This window comes from Phalangium opilio, unplaced genomic scaffold, assembly GCF_054372755.1.
Source record: "Phalangium opilio isolate 3A_F unplaced genomic scaffold, DU_Popi_V2 ptg000024l_1, whole genome shotgun sequence".
NCBI lineage: Eukaryota > Metazoa > Arthropoda > Arachnida > Opiliones > Phalangiidae > Phalangium > Phalangium opilio.
Window position 1 is genome coordinate 8,623,845 of NW_028324155.1, and position 20,268 is coordinate 8,644,112.

Here is a 20,268-nt window from a genome sequence, read left to right on the forward strand (position 1 = left end):
GTGGCTTATAGAGTATAGCGTGGTTTGGCGTAATTATAACGAGAGTTCTCAGTTGAAAGCGAGTTCTTTTTCGGCGCGGACGTCGGACGGTGTTAGAATCTTCAGCCCTCGCGCGCTAAGCGATCTGATTGGTTAACGAGCCGACAAAAAACACCACCCCAAAGAAAAAACCAGATTAAAAAGAAAGAAAAAATAGATTTCAAAAGGGGCAACGCGAGAAGAAAAAAATAGTACCTACACCTGACTGCGCCATCAAATGAACTAAGGAAAGGTAAGGCGGATTCGAGAATATTAGAGTGTACTTTAAATACAGAGAAAATAGATCTCGGAATAGAAAAGGTTATAACAAGGGAGTAATTTCTCAATTTTCAAATGTCCCTGATTGGTTTGGCTCTGTATCGACGTCATAAGTGGACCAGAAATGAAAAATTGTCGAAAAAACAATCTACAAAACCTTCTATTCCATTTACAATATTTTCTATGCACAATAAAATAAATTTTCAAATAATTTCTTCGTTTAAAATAATTCTAATTAATTAACAATCAATCAATCAATCAATTAAGTTAGTAATAAAGTATACGACGCGGAATGGTGCTCGAAATCTATAACATTATAAGGAAACAATTTGCAAAAATATATATATTATAATTAAAAAGTTTCAATTTTTGACAAATTTAATTCAATGGGGGGGGGCGATTAAACTTTGAATTAATTATAATAAAGGCTTGGCGGAGGGAGCCCTTAATGATAGGGTATATGCGTGGGCATGCAATTTCACGGCACGGTGGGCTTCAAATCAATTGAATAAACAGAAAATTGAATCCGTGGGAAAAGATCGGTTCGTCAGGTGTTGGCATAGGTAACACCACGGACAGTTAGTGCTGGCTCGCACGGGGTGGGACCCACTCTTTTACAAAATGAAAGTCTTTAACGATTAGCGAGCGTATCATCGTCTTATCACGAATGTTGGCGGTGTTCTTTCAAGCGTGACATAGTCAAATATCCGCTATAGCTACAACAACCGGACTCCCCCTGCGTCATGGCCCACTCACTCGCGCTCTTACCTCGACCTGCATGCTGCATGCAGTATGGAGTAGAAGGAACAACCCTTTTCTTATACTTAACTAAACCCATGCAGCAAACACTGGTGGCGGTTGACCCTCCCATAGTTCCCGCAAAATATCTCCTGACGTTTAAATTGGTATAATCTTTTTATAAAAGAAATAAGAAAAGGGAGGGGAAGGGATGCTGGACACTTACTCGCTTTACATTCCCATAGAGTTTAAAATTGTCAAAGGCGATCGAAAAATTGCCGACAAAGTATAAAGTATACGCGAGAAAATTATGAAGGGGTTTTCCCACGAGGACTAAAACCGAAATAACGACAAACAAACTCCTTCCCCATAATCAAACATCCGCGCATGGCTTTAGTATTGTACTGAAACTATTTTAAACGAGGTTTAAGATACCACCAAGAAGCGATATCTAGTTTATTAGGGAGAAGGTATAAGATGCCTAAGTATTCGCGCGCCATAGTCCTGCAGTCCCCCTTTCAAAATACAAGGGGGGACGTAAAAGGAGACCGGTCTATTTCGCCTCTCCTCAGTCGGAAAATACAAGTAATTTTCGTTATTCGCGTCGCGCTGACGTGAGTTTTCAAGAACCAGTGAGATGCTGGTTGTAATTTACTGGCGCGGATTAACTCCGGACCTACTATACGTTTGGTCTGGAGATAAAGCTAGAAATGTGGCGCGAATTTATACCTTCTCCCTAATAAACTAGATATCGGTTCTTGATTATACTGAAACTATTTTAAACGAGGCTTAAGATACCCCAGACGTTTAAGTGCACCTTTATATACATAGTGTTAAGTGATAAGTATGCTATAAATTAATTATTTCGGAAATTAATTTTGAGTTGAAAATGTGTAACTTTTATCTCAATTTTGCCACAAGGGCCATTGTTTTCGAGTTAAGATTGACCATAGTATTTTACGGATGCCCCCTTAATAATTCACAAATCTTTTCCCATTTTTCTAGACGAATAACAAATCTGTTGACCTCAATAGACGAGTCAAAAATACTTAAAAACCAGAAATTAAATAACGGAATTAGTAACCACTTAATTGTTTAGTAGTAGCGACTAACCACGTTAAAATTCCCCAAAAAGTGGCATAAGTGAAAATAGATTTTCGAAGAGACTTAAGCGCTAGTACGCCCATAGATATGAGGAATATATATATTATATAAGTGACTAGCTACTCCACGCATGTAGCGTAGAACAAATTGATTAGGCGCGATTAACGCGATATGACAATATTTTGATGGATACGCTTTGATACATACGAGCCGAAATACGAGCTACCTTCAAGAACCTACAAGTTATTCATCATACCTGAACCAGGTTAGAGACGCGCGGTGCGGTATACGTCCCCATTCATCATCTTCTAACTCGCTCCTGCCCCCCCCCCACCAACAAAACTTATATCAAAATAATCCCCCCACCCTCACCCCCGCCTCACCATACAAGATAAAAGACTTATATTAACAAGTCATGAATAAAAATACCACATTTTTGACTCAGTTCAGTTCCAAATAACCGAGTGAGGTCATACCTTGAGCTTGGGTATATTTCCAAAGAAATAAATCGGTACAAAGTACTTGAACCGTAATTGGAAAAATAATGTGCTCAAGAAAAAAAAAGAATTTTTAAATTTGGGAGTCAAAACTCTCTTTTGAGGGTTAGATAACCCCAAGAAGTGATATCTACTTTACTAGGGAGAACGTATAAATTTGCTTTATCTCCAGTCCAAACGTGGGTCCGGAGTTAATCCCCGCCTTTAAATTACAACCAGCATTTCATTGGTTCTTGAAAACTCACGTCCGCGCGACGCGAATGACGACGAAAATTACGTATTTTCCGACTTAGGAGAGGCGAAATAGCCCGGCGGCCTCCTTTTAGTCCCCCCCCTTGTATTTTGAAAAGGAGGACTGAGACTATGGCGCGCGAATACTTAGGCATCTTATAACTTCTCCCTAATAAACTAGATATCGCTTCTTGATAACCCTAAATGTCCTCTATGAAACCATTAAAAATACTTGGACACATTAACCATAGTACAATTTAAACAATACCCATTTCAAATTTACAAGACTTAATGGATGGTCCCTCATATCTAATTTTTCTTTTTTTTTAAATATATTTTTACCGGCTAAATATATATTTTGTAATTAGCATATTTCTCCATCCTGCGAAGGAGGCAACTTATAAAAGGCGTCAAAACTTAGCCATTGGTCCAACGCGAACGTGATATATAGAAAAGAAATTAGAGGTGTCGGAAACTAACAAAATTGCGTCTGCCATGCTTAAATTCCGCATAAATTTCTAACACTTTCAAACAAGTATCCCATCCCTTAAATTAAACGAAAAAAAAATAAATAAAAAAAAAATATCCATCTTAAACGAAAATTACACCTCTTTGAGAATAAACCGAAACGAAATCACGTGGTATTAAAGCCGACCAATGAGAAAAGGGGCGAATTTATTTCGTGATTACGGTTGAAGCCCGATAATAAATGATGTTCTAAACACGTTCTTAAATGGAAGAAGAAGAAAAAAATACATTTTTTTGGCGTTGATAAGCTTGGCTATATTCAAAATAAACTTAAACTCGGATGAAAATCAAGAAAATGGCTAAAATAGTAATACCCCCTAATTTAACAACGCTGCCAAGTTACGTTGGTATCTAACGGGGGGCCGGGAGGGTTGGACCCCCTTTAGCGGAGTGTGTAATTTAAATCATCAGCTCTTAGCATTGGGGTCGGTCATTTTCTCATAGTAAACACTAGGGAGCAAATAGGGAGCGCGTGTCGTAGTCAGGGATATTGTCCGACCCCTTGGATTGTCATAATTTATCTACTTTAATAAGAATCCTTATTAAAGCCGAAAAAAAAAACGGATTTCAAGTCTTCGCGGATTTACACAACTTTTAAACCTAAACTTTATCACTATGAGATAATTTTTTTGTGTGTGTGGTTTCTAACTATCATGGCCTCCCTTAAATTCTGATTTATAATACAGATATGCTTAATTTTAAACGTGTTAAATTAAATTGAATTAAATTATTTAATATTTATAAAATTTACTTACTGAGGTGAAAGGTCAAAACTTGATTTTCTTCTTTTTCCCAGTTTTGTCTTGTTTGGATAAACGCTTTTGTAATTCCTCTCGACGTTTTAACTCTAACGACTATCAGAAATTAATTAATAACTATTATTATTAATAATTATTAATTAATTTGTGTTAAATCCACTTTATTCCCTTTCTCCGGAAGTTAGGCTTAGCTCGGGATTCATGGGGGTGAGTAACGGGAAGAAATTGGTCTGTCGTCCGCTACAGTACATATTTTTTTTGGCTTTTGTAGCAGACGACAGACGAATTTCTTCCCGTTACTCACCCCTATGAATACCGAGCTAAACCTAACTTCCGGCGAAAGGGAATAAGGTGGATTAAGTAGCTTTTAAATGGGAACTGACATGTTGATCCGTTTCATCTTCTTCAACGTCAGAAGACGACAAAGATTTTGAAGGTTTAGTTTCGGTTTCAGTTTTGGTTGTTTTTTGTTCTTCTTAAAATACGTTCATTTTAGGATTAGGCTTAGCAAGGTCCCACGTATATATCAAATTATAAACTAACCAATTTCAGCTTTTCTTTGATTTAGCTCATTGGAAACGTATTCGTATATATATTTCTTACTGCCACTCCCAAAAACATCTTTCATGGCCGAGTCTAGACTCAATTTCTATCGACGTACATCGAGATTTGTTAAAATTTTACAATTTCCCTAAGCCTATTTTTTATTCTTACGGGTAAATTGGCTTCGGATAACAACAGTTTTTCATCAAACTTGCTAGTTTCGAGATATTTCCGAGAGAGTTTGGCCCCCTGATTTTTTAAATCTTTTATTTCCTCATCTTTTTTCTTAATTATCTCAATTAGCGATTTATTTTGGGCAAATAAAAAGGCAGCCATTCCGATAAGTGGACTGATCAAATTATCTTTCATCTAAAATTTACATCACGTTGGGAATTAGGCTTAGCGAGTTTCTTGGTAACGCCATTTACCGGTCACGTGTTTAGATTAAGCCTACTTACATAATGTAATTCTTCCTGGACCGGATGGGTTTCAAACCTCCAAACAAATGGAAAACCCATGGAAGATATTTTAATTTCACAACTAAGACCATTAGAAGGATCTACCGAGTTTATTTTAGTTGAGGTCATTAATTCGCAGTTAGTACAAGATTCAACTAATTCTAATAAACGTTTTGTTTCAATTTCCAAATTGGGATTAAGCTGCTACAAAAGAATCATTCTTTTTTAAACCTTACGCGCGAAATGTTTTCCGAATTTGGCGCCAGTACGGCCGACTTGTTAGTAATGTGAAAGTGCCAAGGCTTACCTTAGATCTGGCTTCTGTCTCCCTTAGGTTGAGGTTTTCGTAATAAATACGCGACAAATCGGTTAAATAAAAACTGTACCCATTATCTTTAGTTAAATTAAAATTATAGAGATAAATTTCACCCGCTTTTAAGTAAGACCACGTTTTATTTTTCATCGAAGAATCGGTGGGCGGACACGAGAACTCAATGGAAGCAGCCATTTTGGTATCTTTGTCCGAGGAAATGAAGATAATATGGTGGAAGCTAATCGCGATTAACGCTCGCTAGGGATGCGACGTGTTTAAAGGTCAAAGTCCGACTTGACCAGGCCAAAAACACCGCGCAAACATAAAGATTAATCAAGGAAAATACCTGAATTATTTAATATCCGAACACTTAACCTAAAACGAAATAAACTAACCTAATAATTAGAATATCTTGCTTCTCTGCCTTCCACTTCATTACATCCAAAGTTTAAACACTAAAAAGCTAAGATTACAGCCCCTGGTGGTATAAGTATAAACAGAAGTATATAATACTTCTCTTCGAGAGAAGTGTACCACAAAGCGGGGCAAGTGTAACGTCACTCTTCCCAACATCGGAACTTTTAGAGCAAGGTTACTAAAACGAATCACATACGCGATAAATAGTTCCCTCATCATTACTCTATTAGCGTTTAAATATTTGGCAAGACGCGCTTGCGCATTTTTGTCCCACGTCAAGACAATCAAGGTTTGTGGGTTGATTGCTGATGATTTAGTGCCAAACAATTATAGAATTCACCTTACGGTGCGATGCCCATTTGTAGTTTGATGAGCGGGAAAGCAAACTAAAAGGGTGAGCCTGGGAAGAATGACGTTACATAACTAAAGCATTAAGAGGATACAGAGTGTCATCCTTCTTCTATTATCCCCTTCTGGTATAAATTAATAGTCCAAAATATTTATGGTTAAATAATAAAAGTTAATAATACTTAATTATAGTTATAAAAAATCACTTTATTGATTAATAAATTGATTGCGTATAATAATATTTTTAATTTATACATAATTATATATAGTATTCTTCTAGTATAATATTTAATGGCACAAAATAATTAAAATAATTAATTGAAAATTAACATTCATTATTGCCAATTTTGCCGAAAAAATAAAAAACACCTTATTTAAGGGTATTGAAAATATGTACAATTAGTTACTAATCTAACGAGATCACTTAAAAGTTAAGAGCAAACAAAATAAAAGTTTCTTTACGTAAAATTTTTAAACTTAAATATTTATTTTTTAAATTTTAAATTTTTAATTAATTAAATTTCTCTACATAAAATTTATATTTAAAGATTTTAAACGATAATATTTAAAATTAATGTAAGTGACTAATTTAATTTTACTTTTAAACTAATTTATCTTTATCTTAAAAATACTTTGTATGAAATAGGCACTGATTTCCCCGCAAAATGTTAATCTTTTTTAAAAGTTTTATATTATTCTTGTTGAGAAGTAATATAATCGGTGGCGGCAGCTGATTGGCTGTCATCATTACTAGTATCAGGCCCCATAAATGAATCCATATTACTGGAACTTCCTTGACTGATATTATCCCCGGTAATTATTTCTACCTCTAATGAACCCCCTCCATCATTACTAGTTAAACCCGATATTGTAGTTTGAAATGTTTCATTGTTAAAACTAGAAGATTGGTGGTGGTTCATTTGCATACCAGTACTCAAAGAAGCAAAGGAAAAGACTGTGAATGTGAAACTGTTTCATTAGATTTTTTGTACTAATAATAATAATAATAATATTAAACTAATTATAGTAATTATTTAACAGGGTTCATACAACTTTTGGAAAACAAATTTCCCTTTGATTTCCAGGTTTTTTAATTCCCATATACTTCCCTGAGTTTTCCAGGTTTGTCCCGTATATGGAGTATCCTATGGTGCAAATGTTAACGAAGGAAGGGAGGGGGGGGGCAAATTGGACTATAACATACTCAAAGGACATCCCCGTATCTCTAATATAACCACAGTTATGAGCCTCCAAAGTATAGTGTAATGTTAATCCTATGGAAGGGGGTATGTTTACGAACATTTTCCTTAATTACTCGGCCCCTATTTGACGCAAATTTCCCTGATTTCACTGAATTTTAATAAAAATTCTTAATTTCCCTGAATTTTACTAAAAATTCGAAATTTCCCTGAGTTTTCTGTCAACTATTTATTTCCCAGATTTTCCCTGATTTCCCTGAATTTTAATAAAAATTCTTAATTTCCCTGAATTTTAATAAAAATTCTTAATTTCCCTGATTTACCTGAATTTTACTAAAAATTCGAAATTTCCCTGAATTTTCCCTGAGGTTTTTGTCAACTATTTATTTCCCAGATTTCCCTGAATTTTAATAAAAATTCGAAATTTCCCTGAATTTTACCAAAAATTCGAAATTTCCCTGAGTTTTCCCTGAGGTTTTTGTCAACTATTTATTTCCCAGATTTTCCCTGTTTTCCAGGTTTGTATGAACCCTGTTAATTATTAAAAAAAGGTCAGGGGTCAACTTACAATCAACGATTTGTCCAGCTGATTTTTGTTGTTGAGTAACTGGACAATCTTTATGAGCTAAAAGCATTTTTTTTAAATTGGCTACATCTTTACGTAAAGAGGAAACCATCCCCTTAACAAAAAATAAATAAATAAATTAACATAAATTTGGTTTTATTTAATTAATTAATTTTAATTACCTGAAGCTGTTCCTTTTGTTTATTCAACTCCATGACTTGTCCTTTCATATCTTCATATTCTCTTTTACGTTTTTTTCTACATCTTGTAGCAGCAGCTCTATTTCTTTCCAGAAATTTCCGTCTTTTCTCAGCTTCATCTTCAATTTCCTCATTTTTTCTTTTTGCTCTGAAAAAAACCCCAATTAATTATGATTTATAATTATAATTATTTTTTGACTAATTTGAAATTCTATTTTACCCAAGGGAAATGTTAGAATTAATAGTTCTAACGGTTGGTACAACAGTGGCCACATTTTGAATATTAATAGGTGGTATAGGAGCTGCGTATCCTAAATTAGAAGTAACATTTTTGGGTTTTACAATTGACCCTCCGAAAGTTTGGGACATCACTGGGTTGCTTTTAAGATTTATTTGTTGTTCAATTGTATCTTTCAACTTCTAAAAATGATGTAAATATTGCTTTAGTTATAGTTTTAAAGGGAGGGTGAAGTAGAAAATCAAGTGATTTTTTATTGATTCTTCTACTAATTATAAGACCAGTCTGCATAGTCAAACATTCAGGAAATACCAACTCCGAATGATTTTAAAATTCAAATTAGGTTCAGATTTTAAGTATAATTTTAAAGAAGGTCCTCCGGCCAATCGCGTAACGCCCTGCCTTTTTGTTAACAAAATTCTCGTGGCACACTCCATGTCTCGCGCCATGATTGTCACGTCGCGCGCGAATTTTATCAAATCTCGTGATAAATTTCATTCAACACGGAGCGTGCCACGAGAATTTTGTTAATAAAAAGGCAGGGCGTTACGCGATTGGTCGGAAGTCCTTGTTTAAAATTATCCTTAAAATCTGAACCTAATTTGAATTTTAAAATCATAGGGAAGTATTTCCTGAATGTTTCACTATGCAGACTGGTCTTATAATTAGTAGAAGAATCGATAAAAAATCACATGATTTTCTACTTCACCCTCCCTTTAAGGATTGTTTTTGAAGATTCATACAATTTTAGCCTGTGAAGGCGCAGCTATGGTTGAAATACCGGCACTAGGGGCAGCTACAGCCACTACATTTGGAGCTGTAGTGTTTGCAGGCACCACTGGGATATTAAAAGGCATTGATTGGCCATCAGGAAGTTTTAAAATCAGCTGCAAAACTGAGCCTTGCGAAGGAGTCGAGTTATTTCCAGTTTCAACAGGGACTGTTGCGACATTAGGGGCAATTTGTGCTGGTTTAGTTATGATTTTTTTTAAAGTTGCAACATTGCTAGCTGGTTTAACAACAACCGCTGTGGGTTTGCCCAAAACTTTTGGTTTATTACCACTGAAATTAATTAACTTAATTTAATTTCAAATTAAACTTAATTAAGCTTATTACATACACTGATGTAATGACTGAAGTTTGAGCTGAATTCTCATTTTTCATTGGAGCTAAAACGGTAATACATTTCTGGGGGATTGAATTAGTGGCAATAACGCTTGTTGCTACAGCATTTATAACTGTTGGTGTTAATTTAGCCGTAGCTAATGAAATGATGGGAAAGGGATTGGTGTCCGAGTCTTCTTGGGGAGTAATAAGTTTACTCCTTTGATTGTTTTGATTTTGTTTTGAAAGGATTTCAGATGAAAAAATTGGAATGTAAGGCGTATTTAAAGATTCACTGGGTTGAGTGTTGTTAATAACCTAAATTATAGTCGTTTAATTAGCGCGGATTAATTATTAATTAAAGATTAAAAGTCATAAACTTATTCTGTACCAAAGCATCATTGCCTGATTGAGAAGCTCTTCTAAATTGCTCATCAAAGGGGTTTGGAAAGTCAGAAAATAACCCTTCTTCGTCGCAGTTCTTTATAAAACGCGTTGGTGTTGGAGTTTGGTCTAAATTTTACGCGATAAAGAATACTTAACTAGGAAAACAATCATTTCTAATCAAAGTTTAACCTTACCAGAGATATCATTGGGATTGCACAAAGATATCTTAGGAGTTGATGTATTTAGGTTTAAACTAAAGTTATGCCGTTCTTTATGCACTGATAGACGATCTTCGCTGACAAAACGCTGCAAATTATGTTAATTATGTTTACAACTATGTGTTAAATAGGCCAAACAACAATTTAGGGGTCAGTACTTAGATCCTCCAAGGCTAGATAAAAATTAAATTACATAGTAGGCCAAGGCCTAAAGAATTTTATCAAAATATAACTAACCATCTCGCAATGAGGGCACCCAAATGGTTTATCATCTTCTTCCATCGTTATTTTACGATAATTACGGCTAAATTTCACCGCAAAATCATTTAAAAATCACTTAACTGCAATTGCAAAGATGAAACGTCAACAACTCAACATCAACTTTCCGATCACGCACACGGAGGATGAACTTACGAATTTAAATTATTTAATTATAAATTCCATGGAGTAGTTTTACAGGAGTTATAATGAACCTTACCATTAAAGTTAGGTCTCCATCTTTATTGCTCCATGGTAGCGGATAATTTGCAGCCAATGGGAACCGGTATTATGATTGTGACGTCACAAACTCAGAAAATTCCGCGCATTGAGTTAAGAAAATTACTTCTAGAGCTGCCTTTCCTTTAACCTGCCTATTGGGGTACGTGGGACACTTTTGAAAACATTGGGGCGGACGGACAGCTTCCAAGTTTATTACGCGATGGTGTCGGCATCTCGAAGCCTAGATAAGAAGTGTATAAATACATGTTTTCTTGAAATCAGTCAAATTTCCCGCCTTTTCTTTTAGTTCCCTTGGTCATGGATGAAGGATGCGCGCATAGATATATTAAAAGGGTAGATACACAATTCAATGGGAGGTCGACGCGGAAGGGGCAACGAGCAGACAGCCGCTATTTTCTGGGGGTAGCCGTATAAAACGCCATCTATCGGGAACTTTCGAAACTAAATTAAAGGATGAGCTTAGAGTAGTGGCACTCTATGTTAACCCCCTATAGGGCATAATAAGTCAAACCCTCGGAGATGCCATTACTCCATTTTATACGAGCTAAGAGCAGAAAAACGTATTTTATAAATTTTACACCTGTAAAATCTTTTAAAAAACACTTGGAACTTGTATTTCTACTTACTTTCGAGGAAATACCACCGTTTTCTGAAGGTAAGAGTCTTTTTTATACATTTATTAGTAATGAAAACATTTAAGGCGAGCTAAGCCTTGGTCTTGTAAAACACGGCAGGACGGCAGGTTAGTGATTAGCCAATGCCGACTCAATTTATAAAGGCCCATGCATGGTGCCTCGGGAGTAGGGGACCGGACCTTTTATCGGCCGCCTCTCCCAGGAGCTAGGTGGCGCTTTCTGTTGTATAAATATTTGAATGAATTTAAAGTTCGCGCCAAAGATATTTTGGCGCCAAAATGCATGATACCTAAAATATCCGTTTTTACTAGCATAATTTTTAAAATTAAGAGGAAATACGACTATATGATGATAAGAAAAAAATTTTTACCCTAGAAATTAACATAAATCATTACAAAAATTATAATATCTTATTAATGACCAGAATTAACATTTTGTAACAAAGCTGTATTATCGCAATGAAAAATATCACACTCTTCCCCATTAGTCTACATTCATTTAAACTTTATAAATCCCGTCCCTAATTATATTTCATAATATAGGAAACTTAAACATAAACTAGTTAAATTTATTAATTTACATTATTTACTAGCCTTGCGAAAATTATTTCCTCCACATCAAAAACAGTCGAGAACTCCGTTTCCAAAGAGTCCCTTAACAGTCGTATACTCAAAGAGGAGGGAAATATTTCCCTCCTCTTTGGTATACTCCCCCCCCCCCCTCAACCGCATAGCCGTAGTTTCCCTCACTCTTATTGGCTCTTACACGGCGCGAAAACATTTTGAATCCTCTGTATCGAAGAGCGCCAAGTCGCTGTGCGGCACTTTTTGGCGAATTCGAAAAAGCGAAAATAAATTAAAAAACCGAGGCATGCATGGGCCTTTATAAATTGAGTCGGCATTGGATTAGCATCGTTTTCAAATTCAAAATCACTAATCTGCCGTGTTTTACAAGACCAAGGCTTAGCTCGCCTTAAATGTTTTCATTACTAATAAATGTATAAAAAAGACTCTTACCTTCAGAAAACGGTGGAATTTCCTCGAAAGTAAGTAGAAATACAAGTTCCAAGTGATTTTTAAAAGATTTTACAGGTGTAAAATTTATAAAATACGTTTTTCTGCTCTTAGCTCGTATAAAATGGAGTAATGGCATGGATGAAGGATGCGCGTGAAAAACATTCGACGCTCTACAGGATGTGCAACTCCCTATACTAAAAAGTAGACAAGTCGATACTAGCGCCGCCTGGCTACCAGCGCTGGAAACCCTCGCGGGAAAAATAAAAAATACTGGACACGAGAAAAAAACACGCGCTACTGTCGTTTTTTTTCCTTAGCGTCGTCTGCTAGAAGCAAAACAGTGGATTTTTTTCTTATGTCCAGTATTTTTTATTTTTCCCGCGAGGGTTTCCAGCGCTGGTAGCCAGGCGGCGCTAGTATCGACTTGTCTACTTTTTAGTATAGGGAGTTGCACATCCTGTAGAGCGTCGAATGTTTTTCACGCGCATCCTTCATCCATGGTAATGGCATCTCCGAGGGTTTGACTTATTATGCCCTATAGGGGGTTAACATAGAGTGCCACTACTCTAAGCTCATCCCTTAATTTAGTTTCGAAAGTTCCCGATAGATGGCGTTTTATACGGCTACCCCCAGAAAATAGCGGCTGTCTGCTCGTTGCCCCTTCCGCGTTTTTTCGTTAAGCCTAAGCCAGCGAAGTGGATCTAGACCCTTTATAGTTTTACTATATCTATGGATGCGCGTGAAAAACATTCGACGCTCTACAGGATGTGCAACTCCCTATACTAAAAAGTAGACAAGTCGATACTAGCGCCGCCTGGCTACCAGCGCTGGAAACCCTCGCGGGAAAAATATAAAATACAGGACATAAGAAAAAAAACCACTGTTTTACTTCTAGCAGACGACGCTAAGGAAAAAAAATCGACGGTAGCGCGTGTTTTTTCTCGTGTCCAGTATTTTTTATTTTTCCCGCGAGGGTTTCCAGCGCTGATAGCCAGGCGGCGCTAGTGTCGACTTGTCTACTTTTTAGTATAGGGAGTTGCACATCCTGTTGAGCGTCGAATGTTTTTCACGCGCATCCTTCATCCATGCCTTGGTTGCACCGGGATGGCGCCACAAGCGCGTGATATAGTTAATTGGGTCTTCCCGCCTTTTCTTTTAGTTCCCTTGGTTGCACCGGGATGGCGCCACGAGCGCGTGATAAAGTTAATTGGGTCTTCCCGCCTTTTCTTTTAGTTCCCTTGGTTGCACCGGGATGGCGTCACAAGCGCGTATTATAGTTAATTGGCTCTTATATCCTAGCGGATGGAAGACCACTCTAGTGGTAATTTTCTCAACTCATTGGAAAATTCCGCGAACCGCGGGGGTGAAAGTCCGTCGACTGCTTATGTACGCCATTATTGTAGAATCCTTGATCGAAACGGACGTGGGGTTAGTTTTCTCCCCACCCACACATTTTATAAATCTTAATTAAAATTTAAAAAGTACTTAATTCGATTATTTATAATTAAATACATAATGCCTTCGGGTTATTTGAAAGGTTTACCGTTTTTAATATCGGGAACGGTTGTAAAAGGATTTGGAAGAGGTAGCAAAGATCTGGGAATTCCTACAGGCAAGTTTATTATTTAATAAAAAGATTAAACGTATACAACTGATTGTATATTTGTTGCGCAACATATACGCAACTTTTGTTCCTCCTTCTTAACTAGTGTAGTAGATTAGGTCAAATCACTGTTGTAGTTTATATTTTGACCTACCTTTTTGACAGGCTAATACTATCACACCTCTTCTATAACCTAAATATATTTAACCATAATATTTGGGTATCTTTTTCAGCAAATTTTCCGGAAATTGTAGTGGAAAAATTACCAAAAGAAGTGAATTGCGGTATTTATTATGGTTGGGCTTCAGTTAATGATGGCCCAGTTTATAAAATGGTTATGAGCATTGGATGGAATCCTTATTTTAAAAATGAAAAGAAATCTATGGTTTGTGTTAGTATAAATCTAAGCATGGAGTGAAATGGGTTTGCTTTTTGGTTTCTTTTGCCTTCTCGTTATCTCTAGATTAGTCTTTCTTAATTTCAATTAACATTAATTGAAAGTTACATAACTTGAAGAACACTATAAATTAATTAAAGATGATTAATTACTTCAAGTTATGGGCTAATTCCCCATAACTTGAAGAACACTATAAATTAATTAAAGATGATTAATTACTTCAAGTTATGGGCTAATTCCCCGTAACTTGAAGAACACTATAAATTAATTAAAGATGATTAATTACTTCAAGTTATGGGCTAATTCCCCATAACTTGAAGAACACTATAAATTAATTAGAGATGATTAATTACTTCAAGTTATGGGCTAATTCCCCTCATGAATTTAATTAACAAACGAACTAAAAATATACATTTATTATAGGAAACCCATATTATGCATAAATTCCAATCAGATTTCTACGGATCGTTGCTTAAAGTTGCTATACTTGGATTTATTAGACCCGAAAAAGATTTTAGTTCCTTGGGTAATAGTTCAAAAAGAATTAAGGCAACTAAATTAAACTTAATTGGCCAATTAAATTTTTAATAGATGATCTAATAGAGGCCATAAAAAGTGACATTGATTACGCTGACAAATTCCTAGATGAACCTCAACATCAAGCCTTCAAAAGCCATCCATTTTTTACCACAACTGAAAATAATCATTCTATATGAAGTTTAAATTAAAAAAAAGGGGGCGGGGCTTTTTTTTTTTTTTTGGGAAAGGGCCAAAAATGTATTCGTAAGAATGTAAATCAAATAGTAGAATTATAATTTAGTGTTGTTGTCTTTTTTTTTTTCACAATTATTTATATTTAATGATGGAGTGGTTCAAAGTATTATTGTAAACAAAGTTCTTATTCTTATAAACAACCTTAATTAAACAAACAAACAAACACTTCATTCCCCCCATGTAGTATTCAATTCTCAGAGTATTCTCCTATTTTTAAAGAAATATTAAACAAAAATTATCAAAGTTTTATCATTGGTTTTGTTCGTTCTTTCTTTCTTTCTTTTCTACCCAAGAGTTTATTTTTACTAATTAAATACTTACAATTAATTAATTACTTTCAGGAATTTTGATTGTTTTTTAACTTTGTAATTGTATCTTGTCGCGGCATTTTCCTTAAAAGATCTTTTTGATCAGAGAAAAGCGCTTCCGCATCTTCTAAATACCAAGTTTCACTCCTTTCAACACCCAAGTGATGAATACGGCATCGAACGGGTACTTCCTCAGTGTTGTTTATCTAATTGATGTGATATTATAATTATTGTTGTTCTTCAACAACTATATCAGTTCAAAACACACATACCTTAACCTGAACTGCAAATTCTTTATTTTCTTTGTCAGAATCAGGTCCAGTGATGGGAGTTTCAGGCAATCTTATAGAACTCTCTGGGACTATAATCCCCTATAAAAACCCCCGTGTTTAACTTAAAATTGATTTAATGTTAATTTTATCTCTTACCAGTTTCCTAAGAGAGAGTCTAATGTGCCACGGTTCAATTGTCCATGGTTCTGAATCATTAACATCGATAGATATACATTTTTTGGATAGTATTTTAATCATTAACGAAGCAAATGGTGAACTGTAGGACTTTAATTCCTTGTGTTTTCTAGCTTCAATTTCTTTAGCGTATTCTTTTAAATTATCTTCGGAGGGATAGACGGCTAAATGCGGTAATAAAAGGCTATTTCTGGCATAGAAAGGTTTAACCTCAACAATGTCCCCGCATTCTCCGAGTCCTTCAACATAAGATGTCAAAAGAACTGGGATTTTTTTCTGTTTGACTACACTTTCATATTCGACAAAATCATATATATAATCCCGGGTTCTGAATTTCTTATAGCCTTTATCTTCTAGCTTTGAAAGTGTGATATTATTTCGACGTTTCAAAACAAATGTTGTCTAAATGTTTTCAATTAGATTTTCTCCATCAAAATATAAAAGTAAATTAAAAACTACTTACTCGTATTTGCGACTTTAAGGGGATGTTTCCCAATGTTTTCAAACATAATTTAAAGGAATTAAAGTTTATTAACGACATAATTACAGTTAATTAATGGTGAAAGCAAGCTAGAACAACACGAGTAACTGAGAAAAGGTCAAGAACTTTGAATGGCTTGAAGCCGAACTAGTGTGTGCGCAGAATCCGGCAGCAATTTGTAAAAATATGCCGGGGGGGATAGAATTTAGAAAAATATTTCGAGTATTTGGTCTGGGAGATTTTTGGCTTCTGCGGGACTCACACCGCGACAACAAACTACAAACAAAAAAACGAAATGCAGAAACGTGATCCTAGCCAATAAGAACTTTAGAATATGAAACAAGGTGCGATAAATAAATTAACAAGGAACTACTAGTGCGCGGTCTGTCATGCCGTCTGCTAATTGGATTGATTTTTGACTCGTTTTGACAAATGTTTAAACTAGAATCATTGTTTACCGATAAATATATGGAAACTACATTTAAACTATTCGACTTAAAATATTTAAACTTGTCTTATCTAATTTAATATGCGCCTTTAAGAATGAAAACAGTATTTTGCTAGCTCTGAAAATGGTTATAGGTATTTTTGCAGTTTGAATCTGACAAAAATCTGGGAGAAGTAAAGTTGCAGAACTGCGACTGAGACTGCGCAGTGAACGCTTTTAGAAAATGTCGTCAGTTCGTCACTGGTGAGTGGTGACTGGTCAGGGTCGGAGCGTACTACTTTCCGGGGCGCTATTTAAATTGACATTAAAATTAATGATGATTAATCGGTTTTGATCTATTTTTATAACATTATATCAAGTTTAGTTAAGAAATTTTCATTAAAAATAGCTAAGTTATTGAAAAAGTTGGTTCAAATTGTCTAAGAGACATAGGCTACTATAATATTATAAAAAAAAAGAGTAACATATTTAAATTAATTCATTATAATTAAGCATTATTCGCTTTTAAATGCTTCGGGTGTGATTCCCGAACGTAATTTATTCAATGGCTTATGGTAAAAGAGACGGTAAGGTTTGCATTACTAATTTTCTAAGTTTACGTTAAATTTTCTCCTTTACCAATACAATGACAATAGGTTTTTCTTACGCTGATGATGTGCCAATAAAAATTAGTGAAAGGGTTAAAATTCCGGCTAGAGTTATGTTACCAGTTTCTTTTAATCCTTGCATATCCCTCGATTTATTAGAAGAAGTAAGTTTTTAATTGTAGGTAAATAATAAGATGAAAGTAACGTGATTTCACACGCGTGCTAGTATGATTTTACTTTGGAAAAACAAGTTTTGGAAATGTGCGAAGCGAGAAAACGAGCTAAAGAAGTTCGTGAAAAAGAAAAAGCTGAAAAAATAGCTAGAGATATTGAGCAATTTACTCAAACAAATCATAATATTAAGAGCGATGATAAGTCCGATACTAAAGATGGAAATTTGGTTAAAACTGAAGATAAATTAGTGCCGAAAGGTTGGCAAACGACGCAAATACTTAGTCCAGTACCTCTAGTCAATAAAGAAAAGATTTTAAAAGAGACAAACGAATCGTCTAAGAAAGCTATTAACTTGGAAGATTTTGAAAATCAAGGGGGGAGCCCCTTCGATTTCATGGAACTTCAAACTATAAATGAAATTGAAGAATTGAGTAATGTTTTTCGGGGAATTGGCGTCGAAGAAAAGATTGTTGAAAGAGATCCTCCCGTTAACAACTCCTCAAATATTACAAACACTTCGACAAACTATCCCCCTGTAGAGCCTTCAGTGGTTACATTGACAAATGACACTGCAAATTATTCAATGACAAAAACTTATAACAACCCGGAAAACCATTTGACAAATAACTATTACCCTTATGATAATGGGCAGAATTCTCTGCAATATTCTTTGCAACAATACAATATGAGTAGTGCACAAGTTATAGACTTTCCAAGATTAAGAGGATCAAAAAGTACTCCCGATATTAGCGTTGATAGGGAAGATAGTGTCATTGCCAGAGCTAAAGCTTCTGTATCTTGGAGATCCCAAACTCCACCCCCTACTCAATTAGGGCAGGTACGACATGAAGCTATTTAAGTTTAATCGCGTAGAAACTTAATTAATTAATTAAATTTAAACTCTAGGCTTCCATGATGGACATTGCTAGCGGTTACACCTCCTCCTCCCTCCTTACATCTACAAATACTTACAATAACCATTTTGCAACGACTACGACTAAAGAATCTCGTCAGACAGAAACAAAAACCAAAGAGAAAAAATTATACCTACTTCCGGATCCATTTGATGAATTAGAAACGGAACAGAGACAATTTGTAATGTCCTTAATAGATATGGGGTTTCCCAGAGATAGGGCAGCTAGGGCCGTTAAACATTTAGGAATGGATGATAAAAAAGTAATTTCTAATTAAGTTTTAGCAGAAGTGAGATGAGACTAGAAGTACTGAGCTAACCAAATTCTTCACTTGGCAAAAGTGAATATTCTTGATAACACACCAACGGTTGGCCCACTAGTGGCGGTTTCTGAATTTCCCCTCCAAAACGTGAGACGCTCGCGGTGGTAGACGGCCGAACTAGATTCAAGCGCCCGCGTCCGTGTTCGGCCGCTTTAGGTTGAGGGGAAGGGGGTAGGAAATGTTTTTGGAACTCGACCAATTTTTTTCTCTCTAGCGTAGGCCCGATTGAAGCGGCGTAAAATCCTCAAATTTGTTCACTAGTGCCAGGATCTACTATCAATGCTAGAGCCCTTCACTTCTAGTCTCATCTCTCACTTCTGGTTTTAGGATTAATCATTAAGATTAATATTAATCTTGATATCTACTCCGTTAAATTAATTAAGGTGGTGGATCATTTATGTCAAGTTGAAGCTCTAATAGAGAATGGTGTTGATTCAAATGATGCTGAAACTGCCTTGCACTTATACGATTATAATATAGAAGAGGCCAGTTTCGTCTTCGTTAAAGTCCTTTTTACCTTACCACTTTCCTAACCTTCTTTCTTCATTTTACAGGCTAAGAAGTTCCTGGATTTGTTAGTTCAATTTCAGGATTTAGGTTTTGATAAAGATTCTGCTAGAAAAGCTTTAATCCGTCATAAAAATGACCGAGATAAAGCATTGGATTCCTTGCTTTCTTGACCTTATTTTACCTTTCATAGTTTTTTGTTACTTTATTTACTCGTTTGTACATTCCACTCTTGTCTAGAAATAAAAATTAAATGGTTTAAATTAAATTAAATTAATCAACACGAACTGCGACTGTTTTAAATTTGAAAGAAGATGACGTACGACTCACCTGGTCCAAAATTTATATATATTTAAAAAATTTATACTCGTGTGCCTTGGAGGGAAAATTGACGCTCCTGAATATAATAAAAATTAAATAAAAAATAAAAATCAATTATATGATAAAGCTTCAGCTTTTACCTTTCGTTAAAATAAAACGTATCTTTTATATATTATCATGAAAAAATATTTGTAAATTATGCTAGTTTTTATTGTAATTATGATTTAAATTAAAAAAAAACACTCGACTTGACTTACGTTATTGTTGTCCTGTTGATTCATTCTGTTTCAGTAGAGCAATTCGGTTCAAACCTGCAATAAAAAACAGATACTTATACCAGAAGGGGATAATAGAAGAAGGATGACACTCTGTATCCTCTTAATGCTTTAGTTATGTAACGTCATTCTTCCCAGCATAGAGACTATAACCCCAAGGAGTGGAAGGAATGCCTCAACTTGTTGCCCCTTATTCCGGTTTTTCCTGGTACAAGCTGACTTCCGCTAAGCAAAATTAAACGGGCCGGAAGCTCTCATGTACCAATCTAAGAGCAACATCATTATTTGCGCTTGTAGAGCGGGGGACCTGCCACTCCTTGAGGTTTATAGTCTCTATGTTCCCAGGCTCCCCCTTTTAGTTTGCTTTCCCGCTTATCAAACTAAGTTCAAATGGG

General features: G+C 35.4%; 4 protein-coding genes across 8 annotated transcripts; 2 read left to right on the forward strand and 2 right to left on the reverse strand.

Annotated features, from left to right (window-relative positions):
• Positions 1-6,418: 6,418 nt before the first annotated feature.
• On the reverse strand, positions 6,419-10,552 carry Atf-2 (Activating transcription factor-2). The gene is made up of 9 exons (XM_089868508.1): positions 10,381-10,552; positions 10,120-10,231; positions 9,930-10,051; positions 9,555-9,856; positions 9,178-9,496; positions 8,417-8,616; positions 8,179-8,344; positions 8,000-8,111; positions 6,419-7,187 (listed from the first exon to the last, which is right to left on the reverse strand). The coding sequence occupies exons 1-9, from the start codon at positions 10,423-10,425 to the stop codon at positions 6,925-6,927; spliced, it is 1,641 nt and encodes a 546-aa protein (XP_089724634.1). The 5' UTR covers positions 10,426-10,552; the 3' UTR covers positions 6,419-6,924.
• Positions 10,553-13,667: 3,115 nt separating this feature from the next.
• Rfk (Riboflavin kinase) lies at positions 13,668-15,318 on the forward strand. Of its 2 annotated transcripts, none has more exons than XM_089868557.1 (4): positions 13,668-13,907; positions 14,132-14,289; positions 14,719-14,821; positions 14,887-15,318. In XM_089868557.1, exons 1-4 carry the CDS (start codon positions 13,811-13,813, stop codon positions 15,009-15,011), a joined length of 483 nt encoding a protein of 160 aa, XP_089724683.1. In that variant the 5' UTR covers positions 13,668-13,810; the 3' UTR covers positions 15,012-15,318. The 2 variants fall into 2 exon arrangements, with proteins under 2 accessions (XP_089724683.1, XP_089724684.1); XM_089868558.1 differs by having other exon boundaries at positions 13,673-13,907; positions 14,132-14,283.
• On the reverse strand, positions 14,645-16,516 carry mRpL9 (mitochondrial ribosomal protein L9). 3 transcript variants are annotated; one of them, XM_089868556.1, is made up of 5 exons: positions 16,308-16,516; positions 15,806-16,246; positions 15,650-15,748; positions 15,391-15,583; positions 14,645-14,988 (listed from the first exon to the last, which is right to left on the reverse strand). In XM_089868556.1, exons 1-4 carry the CDS (start codon positions 16,383-16,385, stop codon positions 15,407-15,409), a joined length of 795 nt encoding a protein of 264 aa, XP_089724682.1. In that variant the 5' UTR covers positions 16,386-16,516; the 3' UTR covers positions 14,645-14,988; positions 15,391-15,406. The 3 variants fall into 3 exon arrangements, with proteins under 3 accessions (XP_089724682.1, XP_089724681.1, XP_089724680.1); XM_089868555.1 differs by having other exon boundaries at positions 14,645-15,276; XM_089868554.1 differs by lacking the exon at positions 14,645-14,988 and having other exon boundaries at positions 15,305-15,583.
• Positions 16,517-16,702: 186 nt separating this feature from the next.
• LOC149692699 (ubiquitin-associated protein 1) lies at positions 16,703-19,859 on the forward strand. 2 transcript variants are annotated; one of them, XM_089868553.1, is made up of 6 exons: positions 16,703-17,327; positions 17,409-17,524; positions 17,587-18,372; positions 18,441-18,710; positions 19,154-19,255; positions 19,325-19,859. In XM_089868553.1, exons 1-6 carry the CDS (start codon positions 17,318-17,320, stop codon positions 19,448-19,450), a joined length of 1,410 nt encoding a protein of 469 aa, XP_089724679.1. In that variant the 5' UTR covers positions 16,703-17,317; the 3' UTR covers positions 19,451-19,859. The 2 variants fall into 2 exon arrangements, with proteins under 2 accessions (XP_089724679.1, XP_089724678.1); XM_089868552.1 differs by having other exon boundaries at positions 16,704-17,339.
• The last annotated feature ends 409 nt before the right edge of the window (positions 19,860-20,268 follow it).

Bases quoted from the DNA above. Each gene is read 5' to 3' on its own strand.
- LOC149692699 (XM_089868552.1), top strand. From the start codon at position 17,318: ATGGCTTATGGTAAAAGAGACG. The intron at 18,373-18,440 runs GTACGACATGAA...TTTAAACTCTAG, and splicing joins CCCCTACTCAATTAGGGCAG to GCTTCCATGATGGACATTGC. The intron at 19,256-19,324 runs GCCAGTTTCGTC...TTCATTTTACAG, and splicing joins ACGATTATAATATAGAAGAG to GCTAAGAAGTTCCTGGATTT.
- Rfk (XM_089868557.1), top strand. From the start codon at position 13,811: ATGCCTTCGGGTTATTTGAAAGGTTTACCGTTTTTAATATCGGGAACG. The intron at 13,908-14,131 runs GCAAGTTTATTA...TATCTTTTTCAG, and splicing joins AGATCTGGGAATTCCTACAG to CAAATTTTCCGGAAATTGTA. The intron at 14,822-14,886 runs GTAATAGTTCAA...AATTTTTAATAG, and splicing joins AAAAGATTTTAGTTCCTTGG to ATGATCTAATAGAGGCCATA.
- Atf-2 (XM_089868508.1), bottom strand. From the start codon at position 10,425: ATGGAAGAAGATGATAAACCATTTGGGTGCCCTCATTGCGAGATG. The intron at 9,857-9,929 runs GTACAGAATAAG...ACTATAATTTAG, and splicing joins AATCAGGCAATGATGCTTTG to GTTATTAACAACACTCAACC. The intron at 8,345-8,416 runs GTAAAATAGAAT...GGTTTTTTTCAG, and splicing joins AATTCTAACATTTCCCTTGG to AGCAAAAAGAAAAAATGAGG.
- mRpL9 (XM_089868556.1), bottom strand. From the start codon at position 16,385: ATGTCGTTAATAAACTTTAATTCCTTTAAATTATGTTTGAAAACATTG. The intron at 15,749-15,805 runs GTAAGAGATAAA...GGGTTTTTATAG, and splicing joins GACTCTCTCTTAGGAAACTG to GGGATTATAGTCCCAGAGAG. The intron at 15,584-15,649 runs GTATGTGTGTTT...CACATCAATTAG, and splicing joins AATTTGCAGTTCAGGTTAAG to ATAAACAACACTGAGGAAGT.